This window comes from Apus apus, chromosome 5 (genome assembly GCF_020740795.1).
Source record: "Apus apus isolate bApuApu2 chromosome 5, bApuApu2.pri.cur, whole genome shotgun sequence".
Lineage (NCBI taxonomy): Eukaryota > Metazoa > Chordata > Aves > Apodiformes > Apodidae > Apus > Apus apus.
The window spans coordinates 50,039,309-50,058,748 of NC_067286.1; the positions used below are offsets into that span (position 1 = coordinate 50,039,309).

The window sequence follows — 19,440 nt, forward strand, 5'->3', positions numbered from 1 at the left end:
TGAAAACAGTCCTGCTTCTCATGGTGTAATTAGAAATGTATGATCAAAGGAAAGCAAAGGGCATGCAGCTGACAATTTTATTGTCATTTTTCTGTTTTACTGACTAAAGGTTTATCCAAGGAGAAAAGTTAGTTTTTAATCTGAAGTTTTTCTCTTTCACTGAACAGTACCCCTACAGAGACTGTGAAATCAGCAAGATTGTACTTCACCTAATCCACATCACAGTCAATACTCTCAATGCTCAGTATCACAGCTGCAAGCCCCATGCAACTGCTGGTCCTTTGTACAGTGACAACAGTAACATAAGCCGATACAGTGAAAAGGAAAAAGGTACTTTTAATGCTTTCATTTATGTGAGACTCATTGATTTAATTCATTAAGTGTTGCAGATGTTGTAGAAAAAGGTAAATATGGTCTGAATTTTAGGATATAATACTCAGAATTAAGTCCAAGAGTTATGTCACGTATTTGATGAGCTATAGCCATCTCTAGTAAAAGAAACTCACAATTTCTCTGGAGCCTAAGCATAGCACAGCAGTCTAACACACAGCAGTTTCTTGTTGGCAGTGTACCTTATACTCAGTAGTTCAGTCACTGTGCCTGGATAGTCCTTGGCCTTTTCTATGACAGTATTAACTGATTGTCCCAACACAAGGTGTGCAACCAGCCTGACACCACATTCTGATTATACTTTAAAAAATATTTGATGTTGAAAAGAAAAAATTACCAGTTCAATCTACAGGTTGCTTTTCTCTGTAAAAGGAGCTGAAGTTCACTAGCCTAAATGCAGAGTATATGATGTGGACATCTGGAGGCAGAAGAGAATGGTTCAAGCATTAGTGTCTGCATTGTAAACTCTGTATGTCCTTGCTATCTGTAGCAGAGGTTCCATGATGCTGTGAGCTGGTGGAAGGCTGGGGCTTGAAATAACAGGGTGTCACTGAGTGTAGTTCCTCACAATTTTGAAGTTACAAGATAAGTATTTATGATTGAAGTTTAACAGTTTCTTTTGCTGTTAATCTGTAGCTACCTTTCAACTATTTTGCTTTCTAGTTGCTTATTTGTTATTTACATCCTCCTTCTCAGTCTTCCTAGTGTGCAACAAATTTATTTCAAGGAAGATGAGATGCACTCTTTTTGTGCATGTCAGTACCTTTTCCTCTTTTGCTGCTTGTTGCTCATGAAATTATTTCCAGAAGAACAAGGACACAAAATTTTGTTTATCTGGCCATGCCATTACTCAGCTCTAGCAAATTAAAGCAACCTTAAAATGGATGTAAATAATGTGTTGAATGTTCTCAGTCACTTGGACATTTATATTGCTAGAGGAGGGCTAAGAATCTTCAGATAACTGTGAATTTACTGTGAATTTGTTTTGACCTGAGTTAATGACAATTCATAATCACTTAATAATGCTGAGGTCAGTGATAATGCATTTATAGAATGCATTCTGTTTCTGGATTAATTCTGAGACATTTCTAAGACAAAGTGAGGTGCCTAAGTACCCAGCTTGCTGTTCACAGTAAGTGCCAAGTCAGGTTTAGAAAACTCCCATGTTCCAATCCCATGTGCAACACTGATTCCCTGGGTGGCCTTGTGTATCACTTCATCATTGTTTCCCTGTGTTTAAAGTAAGTAGAGTCATATTTACTTGCTTTCTAAAGCTGTTGTGAGGGGCCTTTGACCATAAATGGGAAGGTTTTACTCTGTAAATGCTGAGTTAATCATAGGGCTGATTCTCCTTCTTTGCTGAACTGCTGCAGAAAAAAGAGGATGTAGAAAAGTTTTCTTTCACCTACAAGAAGCAGCCAGTATAATTGCTCAGGGACATGGAAAATTGAAGCCTTTCCCACATTTTCTAAAGAGATTTAATTAGTCTCTGGTCAGGTGGTGTTTTTGCTGCTGTCATCCTCAAAGGTTGTGTTTAGATGATTGACAAATGAGGGTTTCATTGTTACCTGGATAGAATCCCTATGCTAAAGATGGATTTCCCCACTATTGAACCTTTTTCCTTATTTCTATGCCAAACTTTGTCGTAGAGATCATGGCAAGCCTACAGACTGACGTAGAGCTGATGATAAATCCCGTGAGAAGCATTTGTTGTCAAGGGGCAGAAGTTAGAAACATAGGACACGATGTTAAAAGTGATCTCCTGACTTATTAAACTCGGTCCCTGGAGTTCTTGCTATCCACTTTGATTAATAATTTTGGATTCAGCATATCAATTAGGTATCTTATCCCTGATGCTTTTAGCTGGAATTTTTATAGCTTCACATGTAGTAGGAAATTCCCAGCAATTTCAAAGCTAAAGATATTCATGTCCAGTTTAAGTTTTCAGGTTTTTGGCCGTTCTAACTCTTTGGCTTACTGGCTTTTTCACTCCTAAACACCAAATGCATTTCCTCTCCATGTTTGCCTACTAAAATAAACAAGGCAAGCTTTTGGGTTTCTTCTCTTGAGTGCTCTGTTTTCTTTATCTTTCCCGTGGTGTTTCTTATCTCCTTGGAGATGAATCACTAGACATGATAGATACAGACTTTTCCTTTTTAAATTTATTTTCTTACAGCCATTTCATACAGGTGATGTGTTTTTTTTAAATGGATAAATAGATTTGGATCTTTCTCTCTGCCAGTTTTAAACAGCAGGTCTCAAATTAGAACACAATGGTTACTATTACTACTTAGATCAATAGTTTCATAATTCATACTCTTAGGTCTTGTTCTATTGTTATTATCAGCTTCCTAAGATCATAGTTTTCTTGCTTTTTCACTTTCCTATTTTGCTGGTTTATTGCTGACCTTGCTGGCTTTGTACTAATTTTGATCTGCAATTTACCATTTGTCAGTGAGCACTATAGAAGTTATTTACTCAAGTCGGTGTTCAGATCTATTGTCTTTCTTCTATCTAAATAATCTATATTAGTAGAAAAGATCAGCTTGGAATGGTGAAAGCTTTGATATACTTTTGTTGCATTGTAAATTTTTCGTTTATCTCTCTCCTTTCTGACCTTAATTCAAGATGTAACAAGAATGGGAAAGTTATACCTGGGATTTTCCAATTCAAGTTTAATTGAAACTAGCTGAGGTTCTGTTATGTAGACAGCTTTTCATTCAATGAATACACTCTCTTAAGAGTAATAAAGTTTTCTTTCTCCAGCAGAAGAAGACAGTGTTTTTGATGAATCTGATATTCATGATACACCAACTGGACCTTGCAATAAAGAATCTCAGACTTTCTTTGCAAGATTGAAAAGAATTGGTGGCAGCAAAATGGTGAAATATCAACCAGTTGAGATGAATGCTCAGAGAAGTATGAATTGTTTTGTTGGTATAAACTCATGCAGTTGTGTTTTGTTTTGTTTTGGTTTTTTTTTTTTTAAATACAAATACCCTGTTTGACTTTTGAGAGCAGGTACTCCTAATTTTCCTGAATGAATTCTCTTACAGGGATATCAAAGTCAACGCTCCAAAATAAAAACATCTAAAATCAGCAGGTTGTTTTCCTATAACTGGAAGCTCTTTTAATGTAAAAATGTTTAAGAGGATTTGCTGTGATTTTCTTTCAGCATTGGGCTGAAGATTTTAACTCAAATTTGTTTTCCCAGAGGTTAATTTTTTTAATGAGGTGGGACTCAAGGGTTAGCAAAATTGTTGTTGCTGCTGCAAATAATATGGTTTTCCATTGGTAAAAAGGGTCTTCTGGTGGTTTCAAATAATAGGAAGGGTTTTTCTGAAATAAATACCCTAAAAAATGTTGAAGAGAATTCCACTGCCACCCACCTGTCTTTTTTGCCTTGCATGTGTTTCCATGGGAGGGGATGATTCTGACAAGAGCAAACAACATTAACTTTTCTCACTGCTTTTTTTGCATGGTGATTCGTATGTGGAGAATTTTGAAATATGGGGTTAATAATGATGAAGAATATTCTGTTTTACCTGAAAATACATCTTCCATAATAACAGCAGTGATAACCTTTTAAAATGTTTTCAATGAATGTGTTCACATAGCAAAATACCAATGCAGTGGTAGTACCAGCAAGTATAACTGTTCTCACTTTACTCCTCCCCAGGACAGGGAGGTGTGACTCTGTGTTGTGATGTTGCTAGACTCTGCTGGTGCCTAGGATCACTGGGGGGCAGAATTCTCTGAACACTTGTATGATCTGAAGCTTGTGCTGCCACATCCTCACTGCTATTTCTATCTGTGCTTCTTGAATTAGAAGCATCCATTTTAAGCCCACTTTGCTGCAGTAAATAACATAGCTGTACTCTAATATATTTTGATGTCCAAATTATGTCCACAATGCTATAGTCCAGAATTATTCTGAAAGCTCTTCTGAGTGGTCTGTGTAGCTCATTTCTTTCATCTCTCATGCCTAATGCAGCCATCCCATGTCTGTAGAAATTACTTGTCTGTGCCATCTTCTTTTCAGTGCATAAAGTTAAGCAATTTATCTTTTGGGTTACATCTGTCCAGGATTAGTAGAGTTTGGATACAATTTAGATAAAACCTGAAACCCAACTGGTAGATTTTTTGGTTGCTGTTGCTAATTGTAAAAATCTATGTAATGTGGCTCTTGGGTTAAAACGAAATCTAGACAAATTTGACTAATACTAGGTTTGTGTTTGAAATGTAAGTCACATTGAATTATGAGACAAAGATGAAGATACCTGCCAGAAGTCTCCAACTGAGGTAGTATTAGCTCTTTCTGTTTTAATCAGGTGACATAGAGCTGGCTGAATATAGAGAGACGGGGGCCTTACAAGACAGTATTCTACGCTGTGTGAGAGAAGAAAGCATTCAGAAAAAAAAACTGCGCTCTCTAAAACAAAAATCTCTTGATATAGGGAATGCAGACTCCCTGTTATTTTCATTAGATGAACATCGCAGGAAGTCCTGCATAGACCGGTGTGACTTAGAAAAACCACCTGTCCCTGCTGCTTACACCATACACAGGCAGAGTGATTATGGACGATCTCGGCAGAATTCTTCTACTAAAGCTGAAAATATAGAACCACAAGAAAATCTTCCTCGTACAGAGAGTTTCCAGGAAACAAGAAGACCTGTCATACCAGAAGTTAGGTTAAACTGCATAGAAACCTATGAAGTGAAAATGGACTCTCCAGTTAAACCTGCTGGTCCCAAGGAAGATTTAGATCTGATAGATTTGTCCTCTGACTCAACATCGGGTCCTGAGAAACATTCAGTACTCTCCACGTCAGACAGTGACTCGTTAGTCTTTGAACCTCTTCCTCCCCTTAGAATAGTGGAGAGTGATGAAGAGGAAGAAACAACAAACCAGCTGAATGACAAGGTCTCTGGCACAACTGCTGTGTCATCTCCCTCAACTCCTGTCAATGTCTCTGTACTCAGTCTCAGCACAACTCCTCTGGTCCAGTTCAGCATTGAAGATTGCTCCAAAGACTTTAGTTCTAAGGATACAAAGAACGATGCGTCAGCAGGAATAGAGGATATCCTTTCCACTTCTCCAAAAGATCAAAAGGACTCTTTAGAGTTAGCTAAGCCAGAGGAAATTCAGGACATGTCTTTTGGGAACACACTAACACTGAAGCAGAAAAGGGACCTGCTGCAGAAATCATTTGCCCTTCCAGAAATGTCCCTTGATGATAACTCCGAGCTCAGCATGGAGGAAATTAGACCTAGTGGTCTTCCAAGCCCAAATGTAAAGACAGTTCTTATTAAAGTCCCTGAAGATACTGAAAACCAAACAGAAAGTGATAAACTTGAGACCAACACAGAGTCTGATGCCGAACAAAACACAGAGCAGAAACAAGAAGAGGAGACTGAGGAGTCAGAATTTAAGATTCAGATTGTTCCTCGCCAGAGGAAGCAGAGGAAGATTGCTGTGAGTGCTATTCAGAGAGAATACCTGGACATTTCCTTTAACATCCTTGACAAGCTTGGGGAGCAGAAGGAGGCAGGTGAGCTCAATCACTGGCACAATCGAAAGGCTTATTACTACATGAGGGTTTTAGTAACAGATCAGTGCAGGGAGAGATGTGCGTATGTGTAGAGAGTGATGTGTACGTACAACATCTGATGTGGTCTGAGTGAGGCGAATGCTTTCAGGTGTTTGTTTCTCACGAGGAACACACCAGCCATACAGATACCGTGCATGTGTGAGGGCCCGTTTGAAGAGGAAGTGGAGCTCAGTGACAAAACTATTGGTTCTGATACCCAGTTTAGGGAGTGAAATTCCACGGCATCTTTATGCAGGGAGTCAGGAAAATTGTCACACTTCTGTGCCTTTGATCCTGCTAATTTAGTCCATGACAGACTGGTTCTCTATTGTGTGTAGTGATTTTTGGACCTTATTTCTTCTGTAAGCGTAAGGCAGTGGAAACCAGACCACACACATATTTTGTTTTTATACACAAAACTTTTTCTAGCCTTCTTTGTATTGGGTATCCAAAAAGTTTATATGGCGTGTCTTTGTTAAAGATTTAAAATTCAAGCTTGGGAAAAGCCACACAGTATTTCTGTGTATCTCAGGGTTTTTTTAGGTAATTTCTATAGAGGGCTTTGTTACTAAGTTTTTCAGGTGAAGGGGAAGTGGGTTCTAGCTGTTTCCTCAGTCTGCACTTTTTTACCTTTTTACCTCTGTGGCTGTTTTTTTTTCAGGATTTTTCAGTTATTGGAATTTTACCAGTCTTTTTTCTTTTTGTAGACATATTAATTAAAAGAATCCTTCAGGCCTCAGTTCTCTATTACTAGTGAAATGTGGGGGGAATATTTATGCATTCCTGACCTCACTCCTTCTTTCTTAATTGCTTCAGAAGGAACCATAGTATAATTTCCTGTTAGTGTATTCCACTTTTACAAGGAGGAATCATTTAGTGTGATCATAGTTACACTGTTCTCTTTACGTTTCAGGCCTGTCATCCTATGTATGGTTCCACTAAAGTGAAGAACTGCTGGAGCTCTGTAAAAACAAAAGAGAGCTGAGTGCTTTTGAACCTTTCACATAGGTTCTTAGAGAAGAATGGTCATGAAGAAGTAGTGCAATTAGAGTAAAATGGTTTTTTGACCATTAGTCCTTACTTACAGTTTTCATGCAGTAACTAACACTGTCATCCTTGAAAGTGCTTGGAAGGGCTGTCCCAGTTCTGAAGCACCATGTGGAACCTAGGTTTACAGCACGTATGAGGGTCATTGGTGCATGGTCTAATTATGTCATCCAACGGGAGCATAAAACATTCACAATGACTCATTAAGTGCTCACTTACGTTACAGGTTGATACAAGCAATTCAGATAACTAGGTAATTTAGTGACTTGGGTAGTTTAATGTATCTCTTATGTTCTGTTTTGCTTTGTTCAGCCTTATTGATTAGTTTATTTGAGAACATATGTGTTGTAATTCATTTAAGTAGGCTTAATATCACCATCATAATGGGCTGATTGTAATTTCAAAGTCTTATTCAAGCTTTGTCAGCCTATTATACTACCATATGTTTTAGAAGGGCTTCTGATGTAACTGATCTCTGAATTATCCAAATGAGTTGTTTCTTCAAATGCGTGATGCTGGGCTACAGAATTTCTTGCCTAAGACTTTTTTACAGCACAGATTCATATTAATTTTTATAGGATATGCTGAAACCAGCCATCAACACTTGAAAATTTCTTCACCTTATTCTCCCATATTGACAGTATCAGTTAACTTAAAACAAAACATTATTTTTAATAGCTTATTTTTCTCTTTAATGGTGGAGTCTTAAACTCTTTGAATCTTTAGAATCAACTGCTAGGTCAGCAGCCTTTAGAATGAAAACTGATAGGATGTTGAAGATAAGGCTTTTAAAAGATGCTGAGCTGTCCCTTAAACTAGCTTTACATCAGTCGTACCTCTCTTATTTCCATGTTGGTGGTTCTGATAATCTTGAGTGGGATCAAGATCAAACTCTCTGTGCATTTATTAGCTCTGAACTCTAAGAGCATAGGTAGAAATCTCCTTGAAAAAGTGATTTTAATTACTAGATCCCTGTGCATCCATAAAAAGTCTTCTGACACACACATTGAATCCTTTTAAAACCACTGGGAATGCTTTATGCTGAATGGATGACTGAAAAGATATCAAAAGGGCATCCAGGGAGAAAGTTGATGGAAAATGTTTATTGGTTCTAAATACTGAGAGTTTAAGAACAATTTTTATTTGCAGATGCTGCTGCCAAAGGACTTTCCACACTGGAAATGCCCAGAGAGTCTTCATCTGCACCAACCCTGGAAGCAGGTGTCCCGGAGACAAGTAGTCACTCTTCTATATCAAGTAAGTTTACCTCTGGTTTGAGCATTAAATTGAAGTTGCTGTATTTGTGCATTGGATGCATATCATGTATGGTAAAAGTCTTCCCTTGAGTTTCATTGGTTCTTGGAACTATGGCTGTGTTTGGTATCATTAGATCTGTTAAATCCCTGATGGTCAGCACAATTTTAGCAGGAAGTTGTTGTAAGATTTTCTGTTACGACTTTGTGGCATGGCAGATTTGACAGATGTGGTTTTCTTAGATTTGAATAGGTAGCAGCTAAAAGCAATATTTCATTAAAGGTGAATGTTTGCTTTCCAGTGAGAGAAGCCTTGTCCACTGTCATTGCACATAAGCAGAGAATGAGAGCTCCACAGGGCTGCTACTGTGGTCTTCAGTGCATTTCTTGCTGGGCCATAGAAAAAAACTCTCTTGCAATTTTTGTAAAATGTCTTGAAATGCCACTTCTCAGCTGCTCACTGAAATGCAGTAGCTATCTGAGTCTCCCTTACCCATTTCAATGGAAAGTGAACTGGTATGGTTTGAGTAGACTTTGACACATGGCTTAACAGAGCAGATGTAGATAACATTGGAAAGTTGAGGCAACTTAGAAAGGTAAAAAAATCCAGAATAGTGGGTCCATTTAGATAATATTAAATAACACATGAAAAGGTTGATGGGAGGAAACTCTGCCTAATAGAAAAGGGAGGGGAAATGATGACCTGCTTTGATACCAGTGAGCTGCTAGACTAGCTCAGCCGTCTTGCTGAACTGCAATTTCAGATTGCTGTAGAAAATTTAATTTTTAATTTCTGAAATTCAGCTTCTGCTGATTCGATAGTTAGATGTCAGTTACCAAAGCAGTTAAAGAGGTGCCAGTTAAGACCTATCTCTGTCTGGTTTCATTGAGTGCTACGTGTTCTGTAAATTCCCGTATATGAAATCATGGATAGTTATCTATATGATATTAAGTCTATATTCCTTTGTAAATATTCCTTTCCTCTTTCTGTCTGCCTCAGTTTCGAGCTGCAAAAAGGGACATGAATGCTTCCATTGTGTCTCTTGTCCATTTAGACTGAAATATATTTGACCTTCTACAGTGTCTTTTTACAGTGCTTTGCATGACATGCCTTGATCAGGACTGTGAGCACAAGGCATTTATTTTACACAAACAGATAACATTTCTTGTACAAGTGCCTGGCCACAGAGAGCATACAACATTAACTGTGATAAGAAGATTGTGCCTTTGGACTTCTTTTTTTGAGTAGAGGATTCCACAGCAACGAAGGGATGATTGACATGATCACTAGATCATTACTGTATGAAGATTACTGATCTTCTCATAGCTGTTAACTTGTAGAAAAACTGATCAAGGAAATCTTCCCTGCCCCTGCCACTGGTCAGTCGTAGGCATGGAAGGTCACATGCTGGCGATCAGCCTGGCTCCAAGACTGGTCAAAGACTGGCAGCTCTCTTGGTTTCTTGGTTTCTAGATTTTTTTCTTAACTTACCAATATTTAAAATCATGACTGTCTGTGAGAAATCAGGTAAATAACCCTGGAAGTCCAAACTTGCTCAACAGTAGCCTGATTATGTGAAATATGCATTACATTTTTTTAATTACAATTGCAAAAGCTATTAAGAAAATTCAAAGAGATAATTTTCTATATTTTGACAGTCATCTGCACTCTGAGCACTCTTGTCAGTTCTAACATTAATTGCTGTTCTTTCATCAGGAAATTCTATGCCTGATAAAGTGATAAAGCATCTATTTAAAAACCTTGCCCTGGAAATGAAGGAAATTATATTTTTCTCCTAATTTGCTATGAAAGGCAGCTGCAGTATAACTTTTAAAAGTGAAACATGGTCTCTTGGCCTGGTTCAGTTCCAGAAGTTCAGTTATACAAGGACTGTTGTGCAGCAATGCTGGAGAAATTTGTACTTGGACCAAAAATAAAGCTAAAATGCACTCTGATACATTGAAAGGATGTAATGAGGGAAAACTTATAATACTTCACGTAATAAAATAATTTCAGTGTGCATATTCCTAGTGAAGTAATAATTATGTTTATTATTGCTCAGGGCCTCAATTTGTTTTGTTAGGGGATACTTTGCTTTCTCTGCATTTGATACTCTCAGATATAAAGTGAGTAGACCAAGTGTAGCAGGCACTCAGCCCCTCAGAGTGTTCTGAAAGCTGTAGTTTGTACCTTGTCTGTACTTCTTCATCACAATTGATAATGTGAAATGCTGGTTTTATTTTCAGAGCTTACCTGGGTACTGTTTGGAACTACCTGAAAATCTTGTTAAGGATGTTAAATTTAGTTGCAGATTAAAATAATGATTGGGAGGATATTTTGCTTTCTTGCTGTTATTTTAAAGCCCTTTTGAAGAAAGCTCTAATACATGCATTTAAGGCAACATTTCAAAAGCTTTCCTACATGGAGGTGCATGTCGGCAGTCTCACATGCCTTGTTCAAGCAGGATGTTAAATCTCTCTTCATGCTGTGAACAATGATTTTGGTTTCAGTGGTGGAAATACATTGCTCAGACTCAGCTGTTCAAGCAAATGTGTTGTGCTTGTTCAATCTGAATTTTCTTATGAATGGAGAGAAAAGTAAGAAAGTCAGGAGTTGTATCTCATGTTTCTTCCTCTATTTTAGCACTGAGAAAATACATGACCAAAAAAGTCTTAAATTTTAAATCCACATTTTGTGTGTGTGTTTGAGAGCATTATCTAGTGAGACACATCTCTTAAAGCAAACAGTAGTATCAATTTAAAGGAGTATTGTAAATAGTTGGATAAGGAAAAATGGAATGCTTGTTGCTTGTTAGTTCTGTGTAACAAGAATGGCAATAAAGTTACAAAAGGGACACATCCTCAAAGGCATGCTGGCTTCACACTTCAGAATAATGTACAGGTGGTGTGCCTGAGTGGTGGGTATTTAGGAGGCCTATTCAGGTTGTGTCACCCATGAAGGGTGCTCATGGTATAGTCAATTTGTTTTCCTTCAGTGGCCATGGGCAGAGCAGTCCTCCATACTTTGCAGGGAGGAGAGTGAGTTTTCTTCCTTGGTACATTGTGTGTGAGTGAGATCCAAGTATATATTTATCACCTGTCAGCATGGGAATTTTGGGATAGTGTCTTACACTTCAAAGATACCAAGTGTTTTGAAGAGCCTTCATGATATTAGGAGACAAAAAGGCACTGGCAATTGACACAGTGGGTAAGATTCTGAATCGAAGTCTCTTATGACCGATGTCATTTGGGCCAGAACTGTACCCTGTGTAGTTGCAAAAAAAGCACATATTGACTTAAGCAAGATCCTGAGAGCAAGCAGTCATTTTCCTTTCAGTACTTCTCTCATACTGGCTTGTAAGATCAGGAAATAGGAGTAGTTTTACATGTTGTCTGAGCCCCTGAAATCCTTTTGCATTTCTGACTTGCAGCTCAGTTCAGACAAATGAAAAGAGGCTCTTTGGGAGCTCTGACAATGAACCAGCTAATGAAGAGGCAGCTGGAACACCAGTCTAGTGCTCCCCACAATATCAGCACTTGGGATACTGGTGAGCTGCATTTATTTTTCTTTACTTTTATTTCCTAAACCAATTACTTTCAGTATCAATCAATTAAAAAAGTGAGTATTCCTATTCTACCATTGCAGATAAGTAATCAGTCTCAAGTGAAACTTTATAGTGAGTACTAGATTCTCACCTGGTGTGAACTGGAATAGTTACATATTTGGGAGGCAGTCCCTTTGGTACAGCGGTGTCCCCACAGCTTTCGATATTACTTGGGTTATTTTCTGACCTCACTGAATGAATTTAAGTATCACTGTTGATTTCATTAGGTATAGGATTTGACCCCTGGTGCATGGAATAATTTATTTGCATGTATGTTTATAGTGATGTTGGTACATCAAGGAGTTACGCCTCATACCAGCTGGTTTTGTTTCTGTTCAGCTCATGCTGAAAACCTGAAGTTTCTGTTCACTCACTGACCTTTTTTTTCTCCCTGTAAGCTGAATGCAAAACAATGAAAACTGAATTAAGCACATAATTTTCTCATGACTCAAATGTTGGGGTTTTTGTTTTGTTTTGTTCTTTAAAGATTTTCTGTTATGACCAAATTCATAGCAAGTGTCACTACACGATGAATTCACTCTGGTTTATCATACACGCTGGATATTTTATTGCCCATATTGATGTTAATGACATTACAGAATCATGCTTCTTAGGAATTTATCAGCAGATCCAAATGCATCCAGAGAAAGGAATGCTGAAAATATTATATGGGACTTAGCACGATGAATGAATGTCTCACCACCAGTTCTGGACAGCTGAGTAAAAATTTTTGCTTAATTCAGTCTTCAGCCTTCAAGTTCCATCAAACTAAATCTTGTAGCTAAATCATGGGTAAAGTGGTTTCATCCTGGATCAAACCAGGACATCATGGTAATATAGTTCAGGATTATCCTTTGTCCTAAAGTCTCCTGAGCAGCATGCTCAGCATGAGATCCTTAAGTCATAAAGATCACCATTTGTCAATGATAACGGTGTTGGGTTTTTTTTGTTAAGGTAAGTTTATCTATTGAAGAGATTTAGCTGGTATCACCTAGTTTCTCAGGCAGGGGTTTAGAGATGAAAAAGTTGTTGTTTCATTCTGCAAAAAGTAGATAGCCTGTATTCAAGAGAAACAAGTCGGTGCTCAAAACCATTTAGAAACTCTGTCTTGTTGATCTTCTTCCAAGTCCAGTAGCTTTCTTGACAACATCTAAGACACTTACCTCCAACATTAATTCCAGCTAAAGGCCTCCAATCAGGGAGATACAAAGTAAAATGTTCTTTTCTGGAAAGCTTTACATCTTTCAGTCTCTTTTTTCAACCACTAGCTTACAAGTAAAATAATTGGACAGAAAACAGGGTTGTTGGTTTTTTTTTCAGGACAAATGCTCAGTATGACTATTTGTCATTTCAATGGCACACCACAATTTTAAGACTCATTATACTCTGGTGTAACAACTAGGAAATACACATAAGTATATGATGTGTGCTTAGTTCATGCATGCTTTATTTTTATTCTTTTTTACATTGATAGGTAGTGTGTGTCTCTTTCATTTCCTACTTCAAACCACTCTTTTCCTAAGCTTGCTATCTGTAAAATAAAATAATTTTGTGACTTGCTTCTGTCAGCACAAACTATACCTGACTTCTAGGCTCCTGGTATTTCTAAACACTGTCTTTCTGTTTGTCTGGCTCATATATTCCGTATCTTGTTGAATCTTTACAGCTAGCACTTCCTTTCTTGTTAAAGACACTTACTTTTCTAAAATGCCTTATTTGATATTAGGTTATCTGTGTCCTTTTTCCTTTGTAGACTTCTTTCATCTTTCTCTCACCCTTCCTCCCCACTCCTTTTCTATGCTTAAAAAAGGAACTCTTTTCTTTGTTTGGGTTTTTTGTTTTTTTTTTCAATAGCTGTTGTATTTGTCTTTTTCTTGTTTTAACTGCTGAAGACTTGTGGTGCTGGTAGCAGATGCTGGATGCATAGTTCTGGAGACTGAAGTTCTGTATTTATTCACAGAGCAGATACAGCATGGAAAGCGGATGTGCAATGTCCCTGTTTGCTTAAACCCCGACTTGGAGGGACCACCACTAAGAATCAGAGGTTAGTTCAATGTCTGTTTGATCTGATCTCTCTGCTAAGACTGTCAGGAAGGTTTTTTGGTTTGTACCTAATGCTGCTGAATTATAAGTTCCATTCAGCTGTATTAAAGCCCCCAACTGTCCTGAAGAATGTAGGTTATTGAAAAATTATTAGACACAATATTTCATTCAAGACAGGGACAACTGATAAGAAGTACTGGCTTTCTGCTAGTACTTGTTTTGGCTGTCAACCTGGAAAGAAAAGATTCTGTATGCAGAATATGGTTCAATCCTATTTCTTTATGAACTCTCTTCTCTCACAGTCGAAATACATCCAGACTTTCTTACAGCCTTGCAATGGGGAGTAACTTACCTTCTTTCCCTACTGTTCAGTGCACAAGAGAGGATATTTTTATGTTGAGTAATTATTCCAACATTGTAACCTGCTTTATGACAGCTTTTAGCATTTGTGTGCTACAATGGATCTTGCATTTAGGGAATGACAGTGAGACTTTCAAAGTTATGGTAGAGGCATCTTTATTCATTTGCCAGGGGGAAAAAAAACTGGCTAGAAATATATGAAAACCTACTCCTATACCTTGCATACTTTATGGTGTCCTGCATTACTGAATCCAACAAAATCTCAGGGGACAATTATGAAGTACTGAACTCTGTATGTAAAAAGCTGTATTTCCTTCCATACTTAGTAAAATTATTGTTTAAAATGTGTCTTATTCCTGTGAAACAAGCCCTCATCACTCCACATGTTTTGAGTTCAGAATTTCTGGGAGCTTCTTAGATTATTTTGCCTGAGAGCTGATAGTAATTTTTTTTTTCCTGCAGTAACTGCGATTATCTCTTCAGAAATTCCATCTGCAATGAGTTTAGGTGGAGATGCTTCCTCGTGTTGCTGTAGTTAAATATTATCAGAACAGGCTAATGTTAACATTAAATCTTGAACCTGCAGACTGTAGCAAACATCAAGAAAGTTGGTAATGGATCACTTAATTTGCAGTTGAATTGGCATCAAAAGAGCATTTGTACTCTTCTAAAAATTGGTTCACAAAATGAGCTTTTCATAGATTGGTCTTTAGAATGAGATACCCTTGGGGACAATTTGTATCCATAATGATGGTATCTACCAGCTGAGCTCCCTGGATTAATTATTGGAGCTGAACTGTATTGGAACAGGAGTAATGCTGTCTCTATCATGCCCTGCTACATGTGGCAACCAAAAGAGATCTTTTAAGAACTGAATCTCTCTTTCTGTCTGAGTAACCTGGAGAAGAAATTGCTAACAGTATGTAAATGATCATCACAAGGCATCTCAGATTAGTAACATAGCTCGTACATCACATTAGCTTTGATCCAAGTTTCTAATGGCTCATGAATGAATCTGATTAATCTTCTTGAGGTTTTCTTAGCGACCAAACTAGCTGGCGAGTTGCTTCTTCATGCTTCATGAAAACAAAGGGACCAAGGGAGGAAAACCACCATACTGGAGAGATGTTAGACTACCCTGTATTGCTGTAATTCTGGAAAGCAGAACTCAGAGAAGCAAAGAGTTTGAATCTTCCATTATACATAACTTTTCATATTAAAACAAGCATCTATATTAGGTGCACAAAAAGTGCTAAAAGTAAAGGGAGCTATAGTATTACCTAAAAAGGTTGGGCCAGATGATTCTTGAGTTCCCTTCCAACCTGGCATTCTGTGATATTGGCATGATCACAGTGTCTATGCCCCCAGCTGCACAACTCAGCTTCAGAGAATAAGTATGCTTGTGAAGACTTTCACTGGAAAGCATTTCTAACTAATCATCAGCCCTCCAATGTTCTCCATGTTTCTCAACTCTTAATAAATTATATCTTCTACCTGTCCTTTCCTGATTTCTCTCTTATGCATCTGTTAGGGATGGTATGAATAGATTGATGAACTAATGTTGAGACATATGAATGAATTGTCTTCTTCATGTCACCAAGAACTATGGGAAGGTAATTCCCCAGGAGTACAGGGAACCACAAATCCTCTGGTGTCCAGGGTCATAGCAACTGCAGAATTATCCTCTCACTAAAAAAATGAACAGATACCATTACATCTGCCTTCCTGGAATTTTAGTTCTTCATTGTCTTTTTCCAAAGGATTTTTGAAAAGTTTTTTTTTTTTATTATTTTTTAGCTGATATTCTAGGTAATTGGAGTAATCTGGCAGAAGCAAGGAATGTGCTATATACTCTCCTGTAGACCCACCTTTTTTCTTATTTTTATGCACAGTAAAACCATCATGATTCTTTAGAAGTTCGCTCTTCAGGCAGTTTGGATTTCTGCTTAGTGATTTTCTTCCCTTTTTAAAATTTTTTTAAAATTATTATTATTTTCCCCCTGATTGCATTAAGGTGCCACAAAGTCTAGCTTGCTGTCAGCACCCAGTATAGTCAGTATGTTTGTACCTGCACCAGAAGAATTTGCTGATGACCAGCCCACTGTGATGACTGACAAGTAAGTTCTTTTTCTGTTTCTTTCAAAGAACTAGTTGAACTTCAAATAAGTCACTTTATGGAAATATAAAGTCCATTCTATAATTTATCTCCATGCTGTTTTTTAATTAATTTATTTACTCCAAAGTAAATATTTTCTAGATACTGCCAGCAAGATGTGCTTTTAATTCAGTAGGACCTGTGTGAGTTTCCAGAGGCGAAATGATGACTCAAGCTATTATTAAATCAAGGGTTCCTTGTGATCCGTCAGAAAACACTTTCACCTGAGGAAAGAAGGAAAGAAAGCAGAAGCTCTTTTTATAAAAATTCCTTTGGGTTTCTGTTGATAAAAACAACTATTGATGTGTAATCGTGTGCAATCAACATAGCATTTTTAATGCTGATACTTACTGATTCTGAAAAAAAAAAGCCTCTAAAGGAAGTGTTAAACACACGTATACTTATTTATTGGAGAAACAAGTAGTCAGCAGGGAGCCATGCATTGATTTGCTCAAAAATTGGAAAGAGAAATCAGAAATTCTTACTTCAGATTCTGTACTCTGTCCAGTAGAAGACATGCCAGGATGACCACTGGAGAAAGACATGGCCATTGTGCAGGCTGTGACTGGAAGTGGGCCTTACTGTCTAACAAATTGAAGCACCGCAAAAGTTAAGCTTTTCTTTGGCACTTCCTTTGGCCATTTCACCAAAGCTCTATTAACATACAGACCAGCTGGGCTTGACTTCTGTAACTTTTTTAGCATATTTTCTTTCTGTTCAGTAACAAAAGCAAAAAAATTTCCTGTACAATTCCATTAAGTTAAAATATCGCAGTCTATTGGAGTCATTAAGCAAGCCCTCCTACTGGGCTGCGATAAGCCAGTTTCCCACACTGGTTTGCCTTTTCCCTAGGTTGTGAAAGCCTGTTTCATCTCTCCTAAATCTGACATCCTCTTTATAATTAGCCATTACTGAGCCCTTTCAGAACATCATCAGTTGTCTGATGAACATGTCAGCAAGAATGAGTGACTCAGCAGCAAATCTGTCCTTGGAAAGGAGGCTTCTCTGAAATCCAAGGTTCTGTGCCCCTGGGAGGTCCTTTCAGTTCTTTCTTAATAGCTAAACTGTAGTGGGAACCAATCAGATCATTGTTTCCTAATTGTATAATTTGTTATTCATAATTCATGACTGACAGGAAGGACAATTTGAAATTGTTCCATCTTTTTTGAGAGAATCTATGCCTGTTACTGTGTCTGTGCTGCTAAATAGAAGGATGCCAGGGACCTGAGGCCTTGAGTTGCATGAACTGGCTGGTGTTCACATTGCTGGGGGCTGGTCTGCATATTTCTCTTGGATAGTGCAAACTGAAGCATTTGAATATAGTGAGGGAACTGGCTAACAACCAGTGGAGAACTGGAAACGAGGCTGCCCTGTGACCCTCATATTTGCCAGTAAAGAAAGAGCCAGTGCACCTAGTGAGAAGCCGCCTTAATGTTTGAAAGCCAGAGACTGTTATTAATTCTAGAAAGATCACAATTACATCCTCTTTCTAAATAAATTTTGAACAGAGTGTACTGAATAGTAGTACTTTAAAAAAACATAATTATACACATATGTAAATATAGTAATACTTTGTTTTAAATTTGTTAATGCCAGTTTTTAAAATTCTTTGCAGGTGCCATGACTGTGGGGCTATTCTTGAAGAATATGATGAAGAAACACTAGGCCTGGCCATAGTTGTGCTCTCAACCTTCATTCACCTTAGTCCAGACTTGGCTGCTCCTCTGCTGCTGGACATCATGCAGTCTGTAGGAAGGTAAATTCAGGACTTTCCTCTTTCTGGTATGATTGAAATAATTTTGTGCCTGGATTTGAGTTTACATAAACTTCACTATATGAAGTTATATATTTTAGAATTTGTAAGTGTTCTGTCTGCTTCTTTGTTACTGATCATGTTATCAATTTCATATGTAACTTCTTCAACTGTCACTTCAATTCTGGGCAGCTCCTTTGATGTCTTCCTATTTTTACCTTCCAAAGGGAGGTTCCAGCTTGGGAATCTCCCCAGCAGGTCCCACTATAAGCAGTAATGTAAAGAATTAATTAGGTTTTTCTACAGCACTCTCATCTTCCTTGACTTCCCTGTTTATTACCTGGACAGCAGTTGATGCAGCATACTCTGTGTGCTTCTTAATCCCATTTCATTTGAAGAAAAATGTTGGGTTAGTTTTTATTCCTTCCACTAGTTGCTTCCTCAACCAGTTTTTTTTGCCTGCCTTCTTGCAGTTTTTTTCATTGGATTTGTCAGAATTTATGCTTCTTTTTGCTTTCTGATTTGAGACATGACTTCAGCTTTTTGGAAGAATCCCTCTTTTTTCTTATAACCTCCCTCACCTTTCCTTTCTTCTGCTCGCTCAAAGTCTTTCTTAACAAGTGGGGTACCTTGGCCCTGTGCTTCCATCATGTTTTTCTTAAACATCTTCTGTGCTCTTTGTAAAGACTGAATTCTCTTGGCGACCCCTTTTTGCTGCTTTCCCAGAATTTTTCACTTTTATGTAGTTCCTGCTTTAGAAGTTATGCACAAATGTGGTTGGCTTTTCTGAATTTTGTTGCTCCTGGGGGACTGTTGTCTCCTACATATGATCATTCATTAGCACATCTGAAGCTCTTCTGGGTTTTCAACCATATTTTGTGTGCTAATTAGGTAAAGATTTGCATCTCCATATGAGGGCCTCCTAACCAGCTGCTACATGAGATTGTCTCTGATAAGGCCTTAAACATTTGGTGTCTGTTATTTCTCTCTTGTGACTTTTACCCAGTGTGCATGGGATAACTGATGTGCACCATTACTGTTTTATTACTTGTTGCTGCCTCGGCCAATTCCACAACTTCTTGCCTAAGAGGTAGGAGGAATGTGTTTCAGAATAAACTGAGCAGCACTAGTGCAGAAATAATGTGAGCTCTCCTTTCCCGTGTTCTTTTCAGTGACTGAAGTTAAAATTGCTTGACTGTGACTTCTACAGGGGCATGGCTCTTCAGAGCCCTGCCTTTCTACT

At 37.9% G+C, this 19,440-nt stretch overlaps 1 protein-coding gene across 8 annotated transcripts in view; it reads left to right on the forward strand.

Moving 5' to 3' along the window:
• The window catches only part of UNC79 (unc-79 homolog, NALCN channel complex subunit), a 106,053-nt gene that overhangs the window by 51,913 nt on the left and 34,700 nt on the right, over positions 1-19,440 (forward strand). For 6 of the 8 annotated variants that reach the window (XM_051621927.1, XM_051621929.1, XM_051621924.1 and 3 more), the window contains 8 exons: positions 168-330; positions 3,157-3,309; positions 4,722-5,942; positions 8,178-8,285; positions 11,713-11,829; positions 13,847-13,930; positions 16,304-16,406; positions 18,060-18,200. In XM_051621927.1, the coding sequence (XP_051477887.1) occupies positions 168-330; positions 3,157-3,309; positions 4,722-5,942; positions 8,178-8,285; positions 11,713-11,829; positions 13,847-13,930; positions 16,304-16,406; positions 18,060-18,200 (2,090 nt within the window). The remainder of the gene's footprint in view (positions 1-167; positions 331-3,156; positions 3,310-4,721; positions 5,943-8,177; positions 8,286-11,712; positions 11,830-13,846; positions 13,931-16,303; positions 16,407-18,059; positions 18,201-19,440) is intronic. The other 2 variants (XM_051621922.1, XM_051621925.1) reach the window with 2 other exon arrangements.